General features: G+C 40.5%; 1 protein-coding gene across 1 annotated transcript in view; it reads right to left on the bottom strand.

The window, feature by feature from the left end:
* Positions 1–1,607: 1,607 nt before the first annotated feature.
* Positions 1,608–23,241, bottom strand: part of kcnk3a (potassium channel, subfamily K, member 3a) — a 28,210-nt gene continuing 6,576 nt past the window's right edge. The window contains exon 2 of the mRNA XM_036549536.1: positions 1,608–3,087. Within this exon, the coding sequence (XP_036405429.1) occupies positions 2,219–3,087 (869 nt within the window). The 3' untranslated portion in view covers positions 1,608–2,218. The remainder of the gene's footprint in view (positions 3,088–23,241) is intronic.

Genomic DNA, 23,241 nt, shown 5'->3' on the forward strand with positions numbered 1-23,241 from the left:
ATGTGAGGGATGAGACAAGAATACAAGAATAAAAAGAATCACTCACATTTACTGCATATGATGAAGTTCATGGAATTCAGGAGCAGATTATACACCAATGTGTAGTGCCAAGCTATGTGAACCAGACATCCAATTTTTCTGACTCTAGAACAGTCACCATACATGAGCTAAAGTGAGGTAAAAGGGATTTATTTAGGCAGTTAAACTGGAAGGATGATTAGCTGGCCAGATTTTGAGAGAGACAGCCAGGTTTTGATTTGTTAGGAATTATGTAGTCTTTTCAATGTGTGCCATGGGATTTTTAATGACTACAGTGAGTCAGGTGTTTAAAATCTCCTACAGCACAGCGTCTCTATCATTGGACTCGGATGTTGGTTTTCTGCTTAGTCCAAAGGGAGGGCTGGCCTGGTTTTCCAGGTCTTTCATCCATGCACTAAACAAGCACAGCGTCTCTTATCTCCAGCCAGTTGGCACGAGAAGCCCACAAGATGGTATGGCTGTTGGCAAATGTGCGGTTTATTCACTGCATGGTGTAAACGTAACTGTTTCTTGTCCATGTGCTACACTGGGAGATCAAGCCTGTTCTTTGGAGGATTTTTTTTAGTAACTTGGTTTATAATAACATCCACAGACTTGATGAATGGTGAACCTCTGATCAGCCTCTGGTTATCTGAGATATCGGCTGTTGTCGTGACATTCTGAGTAATGCCAGCAGTGGAATGGTAAAAGTTTTTTTCAATGGTTTGTTCCTGTTTTTTTTTTTTCTTTTTTTTTTGTATACTTTAAGATGACATCAGCTGTTTATCTATCACAGCTAAGCATAATCAGATATGGTTTGTGATGTGACTGATGTAATATTCATCAAAGTATTCACAGTAAATGTGGAAATAAGCAGACTAACAGGACTAGCTTTTTTAACTGCAGCAGTCAGCAAATACAAACATTTTTTTTTGCATTATGCAATGTTAATGACTGAGGAAACAATACAGCAGTGACCAGTAATGACAAGAGGCAGTTAGTTTCATGTCTTATTTGCATTTTAATGCAATTTGGTTTATCAATGGCAGATTAATAAATTAGTTCAATGCACAAACAAATGGTACAATATTTTTGGATGATATCATTGTAAATCTGATTGAACTCACTCATGTGAAATCACTGATGCTGTTTTAAAGCAGTTCTTCATTTTTGGTTTTGCTGATGCTGGACATACATCAGTTTCATCTTCTGTATATTCATAATTCATACTTCTTAAAATGGTGAAAAGTATTACTAAATCATGGGGGTGTTCCTCCTCAGCAATCTATTCATCTCCCCCTCCCCACTTTGAGTGCTTTTTTTCAAAATGGTGTATAATTATAAACTAAAATCATACACAAATACCTCCACACATTTATTCAAAAGCAAACTGTTTTTGAAACAAACTATTAAACCTTAGAAATAAGATGTTTTCATTTTGATTTTAATATGCACCAGTCATAATGCCCTAAAACACCTATAATAGTATTCTAAAGTGCAGCAGTGAACAAGTTAAAATCTACTGTACACAAAATGAGCTAACATGCTCAAAATTAAAACCATGATAGATATCCTTTACGCCATGAACATAAAACAAACATTAACACAAATATATGAGCATGAAAAAAGCCTGTTAGAATGAATATGACAATGCTTTGTACAAAATAAAACAGTGAGTAATTTCAAGCAGATTAAAAAGTGTGGGGTAACCTGAACGTCAGTGTGACAGAAACAATTCACATCTTGGTTTTCAGTCCTTTAGCTGTAAAAATAGGCTCTTCCTAATACCAATTACTGTTAAATAAAGTGTGAAAATTACAAATATATACACATTTCTTTTTCAGTGAGCAACTGTGATACTTGAAAGTCCCCCTCACATATTTTTTGTGGAAAAAAGACATGCCTCACTTATGAAACTCATAAACCAAAAGTGTAGTCTTGTAAATCAGGTTAAAAATATGGATACAATAATTATATACATTTCTTATTAATTTCTTCATGTCCATTGTGAGAATATACAACAGTGTAGCATGTCTTTTTTTCTCTTAAAATATCCCTTATCCAAAGATAATCCATTCTCACAGACCCTAAACGTGAGAGAATGAAGAAAAAAACACAGATTTATCGGTTTTTCTAAAACAGTGCCACAGTTGGTGTAGTCCCAAAGCACAGCTAAAACTGCAGTGAGTCCTCCGGGCAGCTAGATGGAGCTGCGCCGTTTCATGAGTCCCCGGAAGGTGGAGAGGCTGTGCAGCCCAGTGGAGACGGAGCTGATGGCGGAGCGGTGCTGCAGGCTGCACACGCAGCCGTTGGAGTGGGGGTCGGTGTAGACGTCACCCTGCTCCACATAGGTGTCGGAGGTGGAAAGGTCTCGGGGGATGATCATTGGGATGGAGTACTGCAGCTTCTCCCGGCTCTTGTACCACAGGCAGGAGCACATGGACTGGAAGTGCAGCACCTCGGCGTACACGTTGCGCAGGCCCCGCCCCGTTCCGCCCCCTGCGGCGGAGGAGGCCGGCTCGGCGCCGCGGCGGATGCCGCTGGCCTGCCCGTTGCGGGAGAGCAGCGCCCGCTGCTCGGCGTCCCGCTTCTCGTCCTCGGCATTCATGGTCATGAACCGCAGCACCACCAGGTTGAGGAAGGCGCCGATGACCGTCAGGCCCGTCAGGATGTAGATGAAGCTGAACGCCACGTACCTGGGGTTGTTCTGCAGGGCGTGGTCCTTCTGCAGCGCCACGTAGTCCCCGAAGCCGATGGTGGTGAGCGTGATGAAGCAGTAGTAGTAGGCGTGGAAGAAGCTCCAGTCCTCATAGCTGGAGAAGGCGGCTGCCCCCACACACAGCGTGCTGATGCAGGAGAAGAAGCCGATGATCACCATGTTGGCCATGGAGACTTCCGTCCGCCGCAGCCCAAGGCACTTCTTGAGTCGGTGTAGCAGGTACCTGACGAAGGTATTGATCCGCTCGCCCAGGCTCTGGAACATGACCAGCGTGAGGGGGATCCCCAGGAGAGCGTAGAACATGCAGAACACCTTCCCGCCGTCCGTGCTTGGAGCCGCATGCCCGTACCCTGAAACGGCACACAGAGAGGCAAAGAGGGCTGGCTCAGCCGACATCAGCAATTAAACGGCGCTATTTATTCTTGGAGCTGTCACTCAAACCCACTCAAAGAAACCCCCGCCACGTACACTAACAGCATGTGAGGAAATTATAAATGCGGCCGTGTTCGGCAAATTGGCCTTCTGTTGACATTGTCTCAGGGAGAACCCTTTCATAATTTATAAAGGCACAATTTTTCAGGGATTGAAATGTAGCCATAATTAGCTCTGTTGAAGACATTTGCTTCCAATCAACCCCAACAGCTTTTATTAAGATGTCACACGATAGGGATAGAGCCTAATTCTCTTAAAGTGTTCATATGGGAGCTACAGACTTGTAAAAAATCTTTATCTGTTGTGCCAATCAATAAATTTAGGTATACAAGTAAAAAGAGGGATATTTGTTTGACTTCATCATCATCATTGACAATGCATTCATTATTGATAAAGTGGGTGGCCTGATTAATGGCAGAAACAGCTGCCATCATGTCAGGAAGAGCACAGTTCCCATTTTTCCCGTGCAGTGAATGCTGTTTGTGTATTTTCTTTGAATCAGATGTGACAGGAAGTGACGGGAGAAGGAGATGTTGCCTCTCGATTCCCCAGTTCCTAGGAATAAAAAAAAAAAACCCTATCACACATCACAGGGTGTGGCTCTTAATGAGTGACTGAAATCACATGAGAGAGATTTGAATCTGGTTTGTAACAGAATGTTTTTCTAACCTTATCAAAACATGTAATTGTGCAAACTCCTCACATTGGTACTGTATTGATGTATTTATTATTTAGGGATGCTCTCCTGGTTTGTGCAATATTGGGTGAAAGCTTTGCTGTTCTAGTAAGTAAACTGCTTTGCTTGAATATAATGGGAAAATCACTGCTTTTCGCGTAGCTGAATATTAGTCATTCAGACATCCTTCAAGCGGAACTCCTGCATGACTTTGGATCACTGTTATTATTATTATTATTTCACCTAGCCAACCAGCTTGCTATAGAGAATTGATTTTCCTCATTTCAGTGCCAGGGCCTGAGGCTAATACACCATCAAATAATTAATAAGAGCATTAACTAGTGTGTTGACTAATATACATAATGTATTTCATACAAATGGCTTGCTATCTAAAGAGCACAGTACTATATTAAGAAGCCATTTACTGGAGGTAAAAAAAATAGCTTGCTAGATAATTATAGCAGTTCCGTACCTAGCTGCATATTGTATGAGTGAAATGAGTGAAATACTTTTCAGATTGAGCATTATTATCACTTGCCAGGGTAAAGCAACTGGATAGGTTGAATTGTGTTTGTGAGCTGGTTCTGCTCTCAGCAATGAAAAAACTGATTTTTTAGAGTTACACCAGTGTGCAGTGTGATTCTTATATTAAGCTTTTGCTTTTTCTTTTGCTTGGTAAATCTGAGGATGTATTTATGTGACTTGTTGAACCTAGATGTGCTTGTTGTACATTCTGTCTTCTCTTGGCAATTTCAGAACTACCGTACATTTGAACATGTCATTTCTAAGGTACAGTTTGGTCTGCAATTTTAAAAGTGCAAGATTGATGGTGATCCATGAAATATTTTGGACGCAAATATATCTAGATGTACTTCCAGTGTTTCATCAATCCTAGTATCTCTGTTGGAGACACGCCAAGTCAGCACAGACGAGACATTGAATCAAAGCTGTTCCCTACACGGACAGTTAAAGGACCAAACAAACACATTCAGAATTCAGAGTGCAGTATCTTGTTAAAGTATGTTATGTTTCTTAACTGCTACTTAATAATTTTGGTTTTACACATTACTAATGATTTTTTTTGTTAGTTTAAAACATACATGGTCTTAAAACTTGAAACCATGCAAAAGTATCAACTTGCTACTTATCAAATTATTGTTTTACGAAAATTGATACCAGCATCACTTTCAGTCAACTCAAGGATATATTTTTCAGTGAGACTGCTTTCTTTTTCAAATACTCCAGGCTGTTAATTAAAATAGTGCTTTGTTTTAACCAAAGCTGCCCTATTTCTTTCCTTTGCCAACATCAAGACAAGTGTCTGCTCGTAAAGATCCTGCTGTAGCCTCTGCTGTCTGAGAGGATTGAGCCTAAATCTGGCATTACTCATTTTTATGGCATTACATTTCACACAACACAACACAAAACACAGAATATAAATAAGAAATAAAGTCTGTCATCTAGCTGTGTGCATTGCCCTTATCACCCAGGAACAGAAACTGTACACATGCAGGAAAGAGATGCATTTCCACTCACTGTCAGCACACTGCAGATGTAGCGAATTTACACTGGTCTAAAAACACCTGTCACAGGTTACCAAAAATAAATCAGCATAAGCTGCCACGAGAGGGTGAAGATGATTTTTTGAGTTCATGCCATGATTCACAGTGCATTAAATATACCAATGTCAGTAAATGACCAGAAATCTCTGTCAAACTAAGACCAACTGTATTATATGTCCCGATCCCGGAACATTTACCTTATGGCACTTCATGTAATCACAACTATTAATATAAACGATGCACATGTCGTTTGCTCTGAGGGTACGATAAACCACTTAACACCTAAACGCGAAGGCCAGCAAAGAGCTGTGCCTGTTGGATCTTTTCACCCCGTTCCTTTTCATAGAGTTGATTGTGTTTCATTAGCTCTGCACCAACACCAAACTGTAATCCGGCGTTGTGTTATCACAAGAGGTGCTCACGGGCTTTTGACGAGCGTGAGGGGGAGTAATGGACGAGCAGGGATGCATCAGCGTTATTGATGGTTTCGTGGCAGTGAGTCATGCGGTCTTCCTCCACTCCTCCGCACAGCTGACGTGGTCCAACGCGGAGAGACTCTGATGGGCTCAGCGGCCCATTTCATCTTAAATATAAATCTTTGAGGATGATCTGGAGGTACATGTTTCCCTGTATCCTTGTATCACTAACATCAAGCATCATTTCTGTGTTTCGCCAATGCATGGAGAATCTTCATTACAGAAAAAAAGGAAAACTAAATGGGAAATGTGAACGAATGGGGCGGTGTAGCATAGTGTTAAGGAGCAGCACTCGTAACAGAAAGGTTGCTGGTTCAATTCCCTGCTGGGGCACTGCTGTTGTACCCTTGAAAAAGGTATCTGGTTTTATAAATGGGTAACATGTAAAAAATTGTGACCCATGTAAGTTGCTTTAGATAAGAGCATCTGCTAAATGCCAATAATGTAATCTAATGTAATGTAAATAACTGATCATAATTACTCCTTCCTGTTTTATATCATTCTGTATGACAATCTTTTAAAACTTTGCCATAAACCAACTACCAAAAATGCTATTGCACTGTTGCGGGGAATGATAGATCTTTGTCTCGGATAAAAGGCACAAACACATCTCCTCACTTTAGCCTTCATCTTCTTCTGCACAAAGTAATTTCCCAGTGAGATTTCTTCCTCCGTCTGCACTTTTCCATGCTCTTTCTGCTAGACAGGATAAAGATGAAAAGAGTTTGCTCAACTGTGCTCCGACTTCCCATCACGCTGTAATAATTTACAGTGCATTATCTCCCCTAGCATTAGCTTTATGGCAGTTATGCTTAGAATTATAGTTACTTATTTTAAATGGACCTCATTCTGAACTTAAGGAGGAGGATAAATCTGTCCATGATGTCAGTGATACAAAAAGAAAGCAGGCTGTGCTCAGTCTAAGAAAGTCTAACAGTGTTAGACTCTTTTTTTTTTTATTTGAAAAAATATTGTCTGTTGAGCTGTTGCTTGCTAATGTCAAGGTAAGTAAGGTTTCCAGAAATGATAGAAAACAGTCAGTGCTGTTTAGTTATTTTACTTTCAACAGTCTGATAAAAAATAATAAAATGAGCCAAATCTCTTGGCTGTAGAGAGAATACAGTAAATACAGTGCATGTGAATATGCAATCACCTAAAAGGATAGTTTCGATTATCTCCAGTACGCTGTATCAGAGATGTGGCAGCACAGCATGCCAGCTCCCAAAGCAGGGGTTTATCCACAAAGAAAAAGCTATATGTAAACATGAGCGTGCTTGTATACTATCATTAATCTCTAGCAAACACAATAAACTGTCATCTTCCTGAAGTAGAACAGACAATGAGCAAAAAGCAAATAAGCCAAGCAAAAATGGAATTCCTCTTCAGCTGCCTGTGAGAAAGAGATCCAGTCATGCATTTAGGGATCAAGCCTCTGCAAATGAAGAGGTGTTTGAGCGCTTTTCCATGTGTGCGTGCCCGTGCCTCAAAAAAAAAAAAAAAAAAAAAGACACCAGTGAAGTGCTGGGTTTGGGGATTAGCACTCTGCTGGCCAGCTCAAATCGGTAGGAATAATAATCCATCACATTTTTCCCGTAATCTGCAGGCTGTGTTTTGTGAGAGGTTAATTGAAAGTCGAGAAAAAGGGCTGCGTGCCTGTAATGTAACACAGCGAACCTGTACATTGCACGCAGAGCAGCCTGATTATTTTTTTTCCTGTTGCTGAAAGCGAAGGGCCAATGACGTGATGTGCCTTTTTCTAACATTCATGCACACACGCTAAAAGTGCCGGACTGCCAGCCACAGGAACGAAACTTTTCCACGCTCAGATTCAGCCTTCAGGTCTGAGCGGTTCTCTGTTGAGCTGTGAAGCCATGTTATATTTGCGGCCTGTCAGGAGTGTCACCACGGGAGATGACCCCCAGAGTGACAGGGAGGGATGGTGATGATGGGGGGGGCTCGTCACACCGGCCTGCGAAACAGGAAGTGACAGGACCCTGAAACCGGAGCGCAGAGGGGCGCGGCTCCTCTGACGATACTCTTGTGTCACATCTCATCCTGTCACACTGACAGATGACACAAAGGTTTTTAGGTTGTTACTCACCATTCATTTGATGTGTGTGTGTGTGTGTGTGTGTGTGTGTTTGTGTGAGTGACAAAACACTTTTTGTGGACAAGCGTTTGCTTGGGGAGAATGTTCTACACAAAAGAATATTTCCCCCTACACATATACACATATACGCACACAGCAAACACATTTGATTTTTCTCTGTTTTTTTTTTTTTTTTTTTTTTTTGAATTGTACAAGCAAGATAAAATCAATGTTTCGGTTAGCTGGCCTCTTTTCAAGATTTAACCACACATAAGACTTTTTTCCTTAAAAGGTGTGAATGTACTGAGCTGTAACGGAGTACAGTTTCTGTCAGCTCCATGGGTCACTTCCTCATTTGGGAAAAATAGCCTCGGGCCACACAAGAAACCAAATACTCACCAAGGAGAGCCTATATGTATTATGTAATTAACAATGAACACATTTCATGTTGAAACAAAAAAGTGAAATAAAAACTTAATTTTTTTTCCTAGTTTGTAATCCCTTCTTACTGCCTCTGTCCCCAGTGAGAAGAGAGATTTTCAGTACAACAACCATAATAGAACCATTTGACTTTTATCAAGCTTTGAACAGATTACTTCAATCCAAATGCTTCTGCTTAGCAAAAATGAAAATGACTGGCAGTTAAACGTAAATTACACGTAAAGTGAAAATCATTTATGTGTTGATATTATACCGGAAATTAGCAATGACAGCAAATCTGGCCGGCTGTTATAACCTACGACACATTGTGGATAGCCTAGGATAATGTTACGCAATACTGCTGTGGCTTCAATGGCTGCCTAGGTCCAGCCTGTCAGAAACGTGAAGACACGTTTGGATACCTTTTACATTCGTAGTGACACTCACAAAATTAAGAAAAAAGAAAGTAGACTGTGGGCAGGAGTCAGAGCACTGCATTAATGGCCCCTCACAATAATGTGTGCTTCTCAACATTATCACTGTAATGGAGTGAATGTTTTTTTTTCAGGCATTATAATCACTTAATGCTCGCATGCACTTCGATTTGAGGAGAGAGTAAAAATTAAACGATTAAAGCCCCCAATTTTTCACAGACCTTTTCAGAACATTTTAATGTTAGGCTAGGCTTGCCATATGTTCTCTTAATTAAGTAGAGTCATTTTGGAATTCAATCTGAGCTAAGTATCAAGCTCCTCTTACCACTTGGCACTGCAGTGAAAAGCAATTTGGGCAGATTTCCAGAATAATGGGGGAAACGCATCTTACTTTCAGTGCTCACTCTCTCTTACTTTGATCAGGACGGCAGTGTAGCATAGTGGTTAAGGAGCAGGACTCGTAACCGAAAGGTTGCCGGTTCAATCCCCGCTGGGACACTGCTGCTGTGCCCTTGGGCAAGGTACTTAACCCACAATTTCCTCAGTAAATATCCAGCTGTATAAATGGATAACATTGTAAAGAACTGTAACCTATGTAAGTCGCTTTGGATAAAAGCGTCTGCTAAATGAATAAATGTAAATGTAATCATTTTCTCAGTATCGTACGTCATAGAGGCCGTTCCTTCCAGCAACAAACACAACTTCAGCCCTGGAAAGGTAGTATCCAGAGCACAGGGGAGATTAAAGACTTGCATGATGAAAACAAGAGACGAAAGGGGAAAAAAAAAAATTCTTATCTTATGTAATGATTTCACAATTACCATGTGAAAGGAAATATGTGAATTGCAATCAGGGCCTTCAAAAGACCCATAAAAGAACTTCACATCAAGCCTAACTAACAAGGAGAAAATATTTAACAAAAGGGCACAAGCACACAGGTGTGCTGTGTTCCTCTCCGTGCCTGTTCTCGGTGTAGGTTTTTTTATTTGCCCCTTAGAATCACTGATCAGCCCATACAGAACTTCATCAGAGCAGGGAAACCAGACAAGGATGTGGAATCTTTTCTCCCTTTGAACTTGAAAAAGTGAAAAGCTTCAATAGGCTCCATTGCTGAAGTCTGAATACATAGATAATTTATAGATTTTACTCAGAAACACATTTTCAGCATATTCAAAATTTTAGTACAAACTGGTAGGCAGGGACTTGTTAATAGTGACGGGACAGTGAGGCCTCATGAGCCCCACACCGAATAGAATTACCATATGCTGGCACTCACTGATTGGTATGAACCAATTAAAACCTTTGTTATCTATGGTAAATCACTGATCTTGGGCTTATGAAGACTCACTCTCCGATCACTAGTCAGCGACACTTTAACCAGACTCCTATGAAAAGTAAACCACGCATGCAGATTGAATGATGACATTTAAAAACAGTGAGCCATGTGAATCGCTCTGGATGAGAGATTCTGTTAATCGACCGTGATGCGATTTCTACATCTGTGTTCACGTGCTTCAGGTTGGGTATGACCTGTTTCACATCGTTTTAATAGCGAGGACCACATTGCAGAAGTATGAACAGAGTGGCTTTGTCGGGATTCAACCCATGATCTATGCATCACCACATCACCAAAAGTTACCAACAACAAAATGGTCATTGGCCTCAATGTTAGTGAGCTAAACTTAAATATCCATGTAGCAGTGCTAGTCTTGATCCTTACAATATGTATTATAACAGGTGCATTTGCTAAATAGATAACTGTTACTATCCAATGACATATTCTCGCATACATTGAGCACTGTGCATTTAGTTCAAACAGCATTTCTTATTAATGAATAGTAAAGGTAAGTTCTTCCTCAGTAGGGAGAGTAAGGTGTTGTAACCCTGTATTGGGTAGCACTGCCGTGTGCTGTTAATTTTCATCATGGAAGAAACAAAAAAAACTTTGCTACTCCACAACATTAATATGTTCATATCAGTGCGTCACTCATAACACATGGAAGTTACACCCATTTTCAGTCTCATGAAGCCTCCCTTTCCCATCACTTCTCTCCTGTTAATAAAGGGTTTTCATTCAGCCTATAGATCTCTATTTGTATGAAAACATCAGTGTTCTTGTGGCAATATATTGGAGTAAAAACCTGTGCATTTACAGTAACTGATACTGTAAGGACTCCTTCCAGCTTAAACTTTAACCTTGCAACTTAGATACAAACAGCCACAGTCATGATGCTAATTGTATTTAGTAACATATCTAAGTTCTGTTTTCAAACTTCAGAGGCTAAAGGAAAAGACCTCTTCAAACTCAGTTATCTCATGATTGTCTTTTGTATTCTGGGCCACACAGAAGCAAACTTGTGGAAGAGTTTTTATGTGATCTGCTTTCTGTTTCCTCACCCCTATCAAACTGGCAGTAATGCGTTCATCGATGTAGCCCAAGGTCCTCGCACTGTTATGCAATCTTTCCGCCTAAATGAATTTAATCCTCCATTCATTTTACCATAGCTGTTTGCAGGCTTTTCTCAGATTGAGTCATATTAACCTTCACATGGATTTTCTAAATTAAATTCTTGATACTTTCAAAGCGTGCTTTTAGTTTTTATTTCTTATTTTTATTTGATTTATTAATTTATTTTTCTTGGTAAATTAAATGTATCTATGCAAGAGTTTCCATTGCAGTGTTTTTTATATTTTTTGTTTCTGTCTTTATATCTTCTCAGTATATCTTGTTCTGTAACATTCCTTTGTATGATGCTGCAAAAATGAATACTATAATTAAAAAAAAAACTTTGAACCAATTTTTACTGCATTGGATTATGGGACTATAGGGATTCTGACTCCTTTCTAAAAATTGCAGAACACATGCTGACCTCTTTTTTTGCAGTGAAGTACTCATAAAATATCCCTAACATATCACCCAGCATAATGTGTGAGCATAACATGGAAGTTAGATGAACAGGAAGCACTTATTAAAGGAGGAATGAGCTGGAATTTTATAGAACTTGAGATGGACTTGCTTAAAATCAGCCCAATACATATGGCTAAATTATTACATCATAAAAATTTACTGAAACCATCATATGTGATTTCATTGAGTTTGAAATTAGAAAAAAAAGGCATTTCTACACAGGCATTTCTATTCATTGAGGTAATTATCTTTGAAGGGTTCCCTTTGCATTGTTATGCAAGACAGGAGCTTAAAGTAGATTGACTTGCAGCAAGAACAAAAAGAACTCAGCAGAGTTTTATGCCAAGAGAGGAAAAAAAAAACCTGCAAATTTTCATTACCAAGACAACCACTGCAAGAAATCGCCTAGAGTAAACTGAAGGAAATGTAGCAATATGCCGTAAATGTCCAAATGAATATGTATCGCTCCCTGCGGAGAAGTCAGGAATTAGAGGAAGCTGTGTTGAAGGGATGAGGAAAGGTACTGCCAGAAATCAAACTGGAGTGTAATAGAATGTAGAATGTTGTAGAACTAAACAAATAGATATTTGGGCTGATTTGTGTGTACTGATGAAGGCTAGCAGAACAGGCACAACATATCTGCTTTGTTCTGTCTCATTTATTATGTATATGGTATTTATGTACATTCTTGTATTTTATCTTTTTCTTTGTTATTTAACTTGAAAAGATGAGGTGTGAGGTGTGGGACAGGCCTTTGAGTAAACCACAATCTGGGGACAGTGTTTCCCCTGAGGCCTTGAAATGTAATAACTAGTGGAGGGGAAAGACAACAGAAACTTGTGTGGAGTATAGCTGAAAACCTAGACACGGAGAAGGGCTTCCAATTAACGAATGGGAAAAATGTAAATTAGAACAGCTAGGCAGGTACAGTACTAGTGATGGCGGAGTGAAGCTTAGTCTTAGCTCCACAATGGGGAGAGCTACCTCTTGCAATCAAAGATTGAAATGAACCAATCAAAACACTCTGCTCTCCATAACAAGAGTGTAATGATTTGTTTGAATGGAAGAGTTACTGACAACACATAATGCCATGGCTCCACCCATTTGGTGTTCCTCGAGCCTCCCTCTCCCATCATTACTGGTTACAACCAAGACTTTATCAGACACAAAAACCCTCGAGCATTCAAAAAAGAAATGCAAAAAAGGAATTTATTTCAATGAAAAGGTGGAGAAGCAGTCAAAACAAATAACTGATAAAGAGCCGAGCACCTTAAAAGTTAACTACCCACCAAACAGTCCAAACCTTCCAGAGATATTAAATAAAAAAAACAGACAACTGAAATTCACAAGAGGAGCTGGCAGACAAGGCAGCAACACTGGCCAAGCGACAAGACATTTGCTCCAAAAACACAGTTCCTTTCCAAAGGACCTTTAGTAGATAAAGAGATGTCAGATCCAGATCAGTGTTCATTTAACAGTTCAGTCAGACCTAATTACTTGCCCTGAGTTGGAGTGAAAACCAGTGTATACAAATGATCCCTCAGGACTGTGACCTGGAACCAGTGCTCCTCTGGCTGTATGCGCTGTATCTTGGCAGTCTTAAACATTGCTCTTGAGAAGAAATTTTAGAATAAATAAGAATAAGAATAAGAATAAGAATAAGAATAGTAAACGCTGCTTAAAAAACAAGCAGAAGTAGAATTATTTTGCTGTCTGTGTCAAGCAAGTCTTCAGAGAGTTTGGCAAGGTATTACCCACCAGTACTGACTGATTCAAACAGAAAATCTATGATCTATGTTCTGGGCTGGAATGCAGGACAAAAACCGGTGGTTAGCATGGAAGTGAATTCAGCTTATTGAATATGTGCTAAGGTCTCACAAAAATGGTATGATCTTTGCTCGTGATTGCCTTTGTTTGCCTTGTTGTAGACTGCTTTTGAGCTGCCATTTTTTACGAATTTTTTACATGAAATGAGGCATAAATACTAATGTTAGATAGCTGCTGTAATAACCCATTGCAGAAATCATCCTGGCTATGTAATTTGCTTATGAAGGGTTTTCATTTCTGTTTTTCCATCACATAATGCAAGTACTGAGAATGAAATGCTTTTTTATTGACGAAGCAGTTATACACTGTGCAGAAACTGCTTGCTAAGGTGAACTCTCCAAGAGGACAGGGAAAGAAATAAAAACAGTTTTCCGGTAAAGTGCCCTAGATCAATTCTAGGGAAAAAGCCAAAATCTGGGTTACTGGCCATCATCTGATATATGTGAAATGAATTTCTTTCACGTCAGCTGGACATTTTCAGGAACTTATTTTGGAACTCACCTGAAGTGACCTCTCCTAAAACATCAACATTTCTGCGTAAAGCTGCTGCCAATTGTACTGTTATACCTGGCATTTACCCAGACCAGTGAGAGGCCATTCTGTCATTCTTTCTGCCTGCTTTTTGCACTCGAGCTCGTCCATCTGCACTGGCACAGGTGGCATGGCTCAGCTCGTCACGGTAACGGCACCCTTTGCGCTTTCCGCCCAGTGTCGAATGACACCGGCCGGCTTTGACCCGAGTCCTGGATGGCCGCCCGCTCCAGGACCCATCACTCTCCCAAACGGTTTTAGTTTCACGTCTGCCCAGATAAGGTGAATTAAGCTGTTAATCGCTCTCTGGTGCAAATTAAAAAAGGGATTTGCGGAAAGGACACTGAGGAGTTTTATGCCCTTGTTTTGAACCTCTGCTCCCCTTCCCCTCCCAGGAATTCTCCACCGGAGTAGAATTGTTCACCCAGCCGTGCCTAGCAACCTTATCTCCACAATTCCGACCCCCTTCATTTCACCCCCCCACCCCCCACCCCTCCAACACATACTCCCATTTATCCCCATCCCGCTGTTTTCCCAGGCCAGATCTTGAGTGTTCACTTCCCTCATCCCAGAAATGTCCATCAGTTTTGTATTGACATCTTAAACTTTAAGTGACCTCCACTTTGTTTACATACTGAGCTCTCCCCCCCCCCGCCCCCTTTAAATGCAGTCTCCAACCCCTTTAGCTCACTGAGCTGTTGACACGCCAGCTCTTGCACACACAGCTGCCAGACGTTTAGGCCCCAAAAAACCTTGTCTGTGTGACAGAGGAGTCTTTCCTCATTTCAAGATTAACCTGTCTGAATTAATTGCTGAAAGTGTTTATTTGTGAATTGACTTGTAGCAATGATTTTCTGATTCTGCATCAAGCATTCTACATGAAGAACACCACAACAAGCCTCCATTTGAGTTGAACTTTAAAACTGAATATTGATTGCAATATGTAATTTCCTTTCTCTCGTCAGTCTGTTGGACTGTAATCCACCTTTTCTTGTTCTTCAAAAATCAAAAAATGAGTCTGCACAAAGTGCACATGAAAGATAAAAAAATTACATGTGTTATAGTAAGCCGAGGTGCTAACATTCTGTAATTTTGGGGAACAGATGTTTCTTTACATTTATGTGGCTGTTGGCTCATAGCTGTTGCTAGCGAGTACATTCATTGGTCATGTATGCTGTGAGGTACTATCCTGAATATACGGTAAAACATCATGAATGTACAACTGTCAGCTGTCAATATAAATGGATACACTAATCATACATTATACCAGATGTCCAGTAAGTCTGCTGTGGCCTTACTCTAAAGTCAGTAAGTGCTTAGCACAGTAGCTTACAGGATTGGTTGATGGCTGTGGTAAGATATAAATATGCATTAACCATTAACTTCAAAGATCACCAACATGAATGTTCCCACCAGTGATTATCACATATTCAGTGGGTGGTGTTTATCTTTCGTTTTGCATTGAACATTTTGTACAAGTGTAGAATTCTGAGAAAAAGGAAGTATTAACAGTCAAAAAGCAGCATTGTGAAATCATGGGTCTTACTAATGTGAAATAAAATGTCTCTATTTAAGGTAGATAAGTAGTGACATAGACATCTTTTGAGTTGCTCAAAGCCATGATGTCACATGATCAATTATATCTTTGTTCACAGATTCTCAAACAGATGACAGATTCTCAAACAGGTGACAAACGTGTAAAAATCTAAAATTATATATAGAAAAAAAATTTAAATAATCCCCTTTCAGTCATGGAGGGAAACCATCTGCTGAAAACGTGCTCTCCATCCATCTGTAATGGAGCTTTTATGCTCTCGGATTTCATGTTCGGCAAAGACACGAATGGGCTAATCTGATATAAAAACGGCTCGCGTGTTTGTTGCGCTAACGGGTGACGTCAGCCGGCAGTTTTACTTCCAACAAACAGAGGCGAGGTGGGCTTTGTGCTATTTACACACTGGGGGGGGGTTGACGAAAAAAAGTGAAAGTAACCATATGGCCATAAACCGGTCATAGTCACGGGAAAAGAAAAAGGCTTGCGAGCTTGCGATGGACATGTCAGTTCATTTCCCACCCCCCATCACCCGTCAGCGAGCGTTTGTACGCTCCCACAACCTAGAGTCCCGGGTTTCGGCATAGGATCCGCGACGGTTCAGCAAAAGGGGGGGGGGGAGAGAGAGACGGGTCAGTGAATCGTGACTTGGCAAAAGCCCCTGTTTTTGTAAGAGAACTGAAAATAGCACACGGCTGCGTCCACAGGGACAGAGCTTCCCACCACAATGCCCGCGTCCGTCCCCTGCATCTGAAATCATCCATCGTAAGGAGTCCAGCGTTGCCGTGAAAACAGGAGCGACAGCAGAAACTCATGCAGGTCTGCGTCCTCACTGTTCAGGGTTTCCTTATAAGGGAGTGCCAGACTTTGGCAGCAGGCAATTTCCATTATGTCAGTAAAAGGAGCGTTCCACGCTGATGAAACAGTACCAGAATAGACTTCTTGGTGGGGGGATCAATGATCTGATTTGTATCACTAATATACAAGGCATCACACCAGTAAACCGCGTATATTTTGGTTCGTGAATCACGTCTGTGCCAGGGAGGCGCACGACCCCAGCATTTAAAGGCTAAGTACTGCATTAGATAAAAAGGAAGCCTGCTTTTGGTGCCATTAAATATGAAAATGATTCTGACACGTGGAGCTAATTGGTAGTGCAGCGTATTTCCTGTCAAAGAAAGGTCACCTTTTGACGTAGATCAGTTTCAAGCTTAGAATAAGATCAAATGCGCAAACAAATTCTGTTGCGATAGACTGGTGGGCTCGCCTGCTGGGAACGCAATGGTGCCCTTCTCATATTAGGTGATGCGCCATACAAAACGTCATGCATTTTATATTTGCGTGTAATGACTGAAGAACAAAAGCACATTAGAGTCAGTGCGCGGTAAATAGTAATAGGCCTCAAACCACTGCGCGCGTAAGCAAATATACATACACTGGGCAGCAGTGTAGCATAGTGGTTAAGGAGCATGACTCGTAACCGAAAGGTTGCCAGTTCAATCCCCGCTGGGACACTGCTGCTGTACCCTTGGGCAAGGTACTTAACCCACAGTTGCCTCAGTAAATATCCGGCTGTATAAATGGATAACATTGTAAAGAACTGTAACCTATGTAAGTCGCTTTGGATAAAAGCGTCTGCTAAATGAATAAATGTAAATGTACATAGTATTCAAGCCCTCTCGTAGGACCTCCTGAGTTCTCTTAATACACTGGTTAGTTACAGTCCAGTACACACTACACCGTTTTAGAACTGGGAAGGTAATCTAATAGGAATGGTAGCTGTATAATCTGGGGTGTGCTTCGCTAAATAACTCTGATAGCTTCTCTGGTTAAGATTTGTGCTTGATAACCAAAAAAAAAAAAAAAGATGTGGTATCTGCCGGAGCTCTGAGAGCTGTGCCAAAGAGCAGGGCAATGTTGATGGAATGCTGATCTTGGCATGTGTTTTCTCTGACTCACTGCCAGAACAGAACTCCCAAGACAACGTGTCAGCAACTTTGCTGAGCTGTGGGTTGAAAGAGAGGGTTATTTAGACTGTATAAATAATATACATGTTATTATTTTTATATAAATAATATACATATGTTTTGTGTATATTTTAGCTTTATAAGTTGTAAGGAACTGAATGTATTTACATTATACATTTGTGAAATAAATATTGTAGTATGAGTCACCCTCCCTGCAAAAGCCCTTCCTATCTGAGAGGAAGTGATTCAAGAGGATGGCACAAACTGCAGCCAATGGCTTTAAAAATTAAGCACTCAATCTACCTGGCAAGAAGGTTCAAATTTGTTGTCATTTCTTATTTAAGGAATGCTTGTTTACACTTCCGTGTAATCTTGTAGACTTTTAACTCAAATGTCACAGGTCTGTCCGTTACCAGTGTGGTATAGCATTCTGTGTGATATATGCCAAAGATGATATAAAGAGGTGTTTGCATAATATAAAACCTTTATTGCAGCATTGCAATATATGCCACTAGAGTAATTTGTAGTAATCAATTCTAGCCAATACATGTTTTTTTTTCCACACACAAGACTGCAAATGTGACTTGATAACTTATTTGTTTGTTGAATGTGTGCTTCTATTGAGAGCATTTGCATGGTTGTGTAGACAGTATTCCAGCATGAGAAAGTAAGTGACAGCTAGTGTTTCTCACATTTGCTTAGTCCATTAAATCAAATTAACACACCTATTAGTGTAATTAATTAGTCTGAAATTAGGTCAGCAGTGAACTGCGTGCAGGCGTTTACCTCATGCCATGCTTCTCACTTTCTCATTCTCTCACACTTCTTATTTATCTACAACATTGTACAGACACACACATTTAACATGTTATATACATTTTTAAATATATCATATGTAGGCAAACATGAATTTCGCTACTTAATGTCGACTGGGCTGTGCATTTTTGACAGTGTTGTTGTCATTGTAGTATTTGTTGTTGTCAAGGTTTTTGTTACTATTATTGTTGTATTTGTTCTATTGACTGCACACGAAACCTTGGTGAGTCACTGACATGGCCATTTTCAAAACAGCATCATCTCCTGGGACTGTACTACACTACTGCAGGGCCCAAAGTCATAGTTTGGGGTGTAATTTCATACTGTCACCAGAGCACCAGTGAGGTTCCAAACTGCAGGTACATTCAAAGATTTTCCATCTGGTTTTCATTCCTTAGCTGTTTAAAATCACAGAAAGATGGCAACTGATTAATAAATGCAGGTGTTATGGATTATTTCTACAAAAGCGGTATATGATTTGTAAAACCATAAAAACACAACCATAAAAGCAATGTAGATATGATTTTACCGTTTGAGTGAAGTTTATTTTTATTTAAAAATGCCATATTCTTTTCCACAATGTAGCTACCTAACAGTACCTATCATTTAAACAACATCTCCTCTGAGACCATTTGATGTATTCATTGTCCTTGAATTCAGTCCTTGGAATTTCACTTGTAATTAAAGTTTGTAGTGTAGCACAGATAGTGACATGTCTTTACATTTCATGATGACATCATAAGAAGCATGGCTGCCATGTGATATTAAATTTTATATATTTTGATAATTATTATGTTACACTTTGCACTCCAGCAACATCTGCGTTGTGGCATGACATCGCCTGGAATTTGGTAAGTGTCTCAGCTGAATTCACAAGCCAGACATGAGTTAGCTTGACTTTATTCATATTCCATCTTTGTCATGAAGCAGAACAAGCCCGACTCCTATCATGTTAACTGAAGCCAGCTAACGTGATGCAGGCTATAACACTGAAGAACATTTCATGTAGAGCGATTGCACAAATTTCTGAACTCATGCATCATTTTTTTTTTTGGTCCATCTGTATGTAATGGATATGTGTTCTCTTCAGCTGGCTAATATTTCATTCAATGGAAAGATTAAAGCCTTTCAATATGGTGTCTGTCAGGGCTCCACAGTTTCCCCATTGAGAACAGCGCACTCCTTTTCTGTCAGCGCATTCAACAAGCGCATCCGGACCACGGCGGCTGATCCATCTGGCGTGTTTTACAAGCTGGATAACGGATGCAGGCTGGCATAGAGCTTTGAGTCAATTTCAGCAAGCAGATGCCACCGCAAACAGACATCTGCTAGATGAGACGCAGCAGAGGAGGTGAGGCGCTGGCAGCGGCACACAGCCGGATTGACTTACCCCCTTTCCGAAAAAACAACACCCACCCACCCCTCCCGTCCCGTCCCGCTTATTAGCACCGAAAAGCAGGAGGGATATTGTTTCACCCACAGAAGGGGTCCCGGAGCACGTCTATGGAAAGGTAGAGTGGAAGGTCAAACCCGGACTCCGACGCTCCGCAGCTGACAGCACTCCATTTAGCACTGAGCGGGCATGTTGGCTTTTATGGAGTGCTGGTCCAGTGCGTTAACACATGGAGAGAGAGGCATGGCAGGAGTCTGAAAGAGCAGGGCCACATATGAGGAGCAGGGGGGACATCCGAGACTGTTCTTTACCTACACTCTGGGCAAAGCGCCACCTGGTAAGAGTACCTCACAGCGTAGCACAACCCTGTCTATTGTAAAAGCGGTGAATTCAACAGGAATTAAAACTGGATAATGGACCTTATTAAGGAGTTTAAGAGTATAAACACGCAAGCCCATTGTTGTTTTTACTTCAGAGAATATCTCTGTAAATATTTTTTTTCTGAGTTACTCAGGGGTCGAGGCAAAAGTATTTCTTTTTAAATATTTGTATTGCGGTGCAATCCACATGCTTTCGTGGCCGGGGGCCACATTCTTCACTTCTCCCTGTGCCTCTCCAAAAATAGCTATCTCTCTCTCTTTCTCCCCCATGCAGGGTTCATCCACATGTATTTTGTATTGAAAAATCAAGTGCACATCATTCCCTTGACTGTCCATTTATGAAAAATGAATTTGAATGGGAGCCTCAGAAATGTAAAAATTTGTCGCACAGATAACTGAGCCTGACTCTTGGCTGTGCAAGAAGTCCTCTTTTCACTTCAGTGACAAATCGCCACAGGCTCACCATATGCTGCGTGGAGCTCAGGACTCGAAAAGTAGACATCTGCTATACTTGTACCTGACTTGCATCCTTGTCCTAGTTTACTAGGACACGTCTATAGATCCTGTATGCAGAAACGGAGATTGGGATTGTCAAAGAAGCCAAACATACGGCTTTCTTCTGTTTTTTTTTTTTTTCACCTTTGGGTCAGGAACTTTCAGTAGTTGGCCATTGTTGTATGGTTCTTTCACACCCTTATCACATAACAGCTCAGCAGTGTTTGTGCGTAATCATGGGCCCTCAGCTTTGGATGCATCCTGTTGGTTACATCTGGGTATGTAGAACATACCCCAGCAGCCCAGATATCACCTACACCTTCCCTTTTCACCTCATAGGAGGAGAAACATTATCCCAGAGGAACCATCATTTAATAGGACAGGTGGGTGAGAATGAGCCCGTCTTCTGTTCTTACCTTGTGATAAACAGCCAATCAGCCTTACCATTAACTGCCAAGGTGGAGTCTCAGATTTCCTGACAGTTTGCCCCGCCCCCATGCCCCATAATTTGGGACTGATGTACTCAAGGTTAATACAAGGTGTGTTCCTGGGAAAACACAATGTGCAGCTTATCCGTGATGTCTGAATTTATACTACATGTACAGGTTTTTGTGTCTATACTACATACTGCAAAATTGTTTTTTAGAATGGAAAAATGGAAAATAGGACTTGACTGAATATAATACATATTTATATGGAGTCACCGGGACGTCACACTCCATGCAGAACTGTTTATTTGGTATGTTCCCTCCGAAAACAGGTCTAAAATTAGTGTAAGCTTCACTCGAACACACGCTATTTGACAGTAATACCAGACCATACGATGCAAATCCCTGTAGTGATGCTATGAAGTTCTGAGGGGATTATTAAAGTTGTTTTAAAATTTACCAACAGCAAATTCAGTAATTCAGAGGCTGAGTTGCATGTACAGCTGTGGGTTGTTCTGTGGCTAGTGGTTTATGTTGTACAAGCTAGGTTTGTATTCAAACACTTCTCCTGGATTACTCTATTTTTGCATGAGTGCCAGAAAAAAAAAAAAAAAAGATTATTGAGGAAAAACACTTATCTGCCTTCCCTGTGACACTGTCTGGGTTTAACGAGTAATGTCAAAACATTTATTTTTTTACTCTAACAAACAGTGATGAAGTATGTTTTCATATATCCATATAAGGCACAGTAGCTGGTTGTGGAGAAGGACATGCCGCTCTCACACTGATCCTCGCAGAGCAGGCCTGCAGGAATGGACCACCGCATGCACGCACTTCAGATCTGTGCCGTTCAAACATTCACTCTGCTCATGTCATTACCTCCGGCACTCTGGCTCGCAAAAGGAAGCACCTGACGGGAGAATTAGTATTCCCTCCTTGCAATATTAATGGCCTGCTCCTACACATTGTCAATCAGTCGTTAGCCATATGAGCTGTAGGTTTTGGCTCGTCTACACGGACGGTCACACTACAAGATGCCGGCGACATCATATACAGTAGCAGCAGCAACTGTTTCTTTGAATGTCAAGCAGGAAGGTCTTAATATAAAATGTCACATAGGGGATTAAGACATAAATCATATCGCTATACCTGCCTCGGGTTGAAAAACGGCTTAGGATTTATGTTGGGAGAATAATGTTATATTTAGGTCCGTGAGACTATCATCATTTCCTCAACTGCTCGGCAAAGACCTCAGCTCTCTAATCTGATCAGATAAAAATAGAAAGGTGATTAATCATATTAGAGAGTTTATCTGATTTTTACCAATTCCTGTAAAAACATTTTTATATATTCCCAGGAAGAGCATTTACAGTAAACATTATGTATCTCACAGTCTATTCTGGCATACTACACTAGAAGCATTACTGTAAAGTCTGTTTTTTCACTAGTAAAAAAAATAAATAAAATGAGTCCCACACATGCGTGTGGGAGTGTATTAATTTTGCAACGTCCTCTCTGCCTGTCTAAATGCTTCATGCACTGCTTGTAAAATAAAACCATAAAAACATCTACTTTCTTTTATACACAACAGAGTGAAAATCAATTTAGGAAAATTTCATCTGAGTACTTCTGCTCTTCTGGAATGAAGCCATTTTAATCAGTTATATCACATATCGCTCTCCATTTGTACTTGAACAAGGTTTTGTGTCTGTATTCATCTCCTGTTTTTACTATTTCAATCTATCGGGAGTTCTTTTGAGTTCAGCCCAAAAATCCATTCAGTAAATCAAAAAATCCTATTTAGAAAGAGTCCTGTTGATTTTGTTGTTGTTGTTGTTTGTAGTAGTGATTGTGTATGTGGTTATGTAAGTGTATGTGTGTTCTCTTCTGTTACACCCCACAGAAGAATGAATTGTTCATCATTCGCTTTCTAAAGGAGGAGTAGAGCTCGTTGATTGCAATGGACATGACTGTTAGGGATGTTGAATTGTTGTCACATTTCATTTAATTCTGTCTTGATCGTGACAGGACCAGGCAGCACTGTCCTGCAGTGCAGCGCACTGGGTTATGTAAGGTTATTTATTTTTCACCTTTGTGAGACATAGATGGATGTGACTA

This window comes from Megalops cyprinoides, chromosome 17, assembly GCF_013368585.1.
Source record: "Megalops cyprinoides isolate fMegCyp1 chromosome 17, fMegCyp1.pri, whole genome shotgun sequence".
Lineage (NCBI taxonomy): Eukaryota > Metazoa > Chordata > Actinopteri > Elopiformes > Megalopidae > Megalops > Megalops cyprinoides.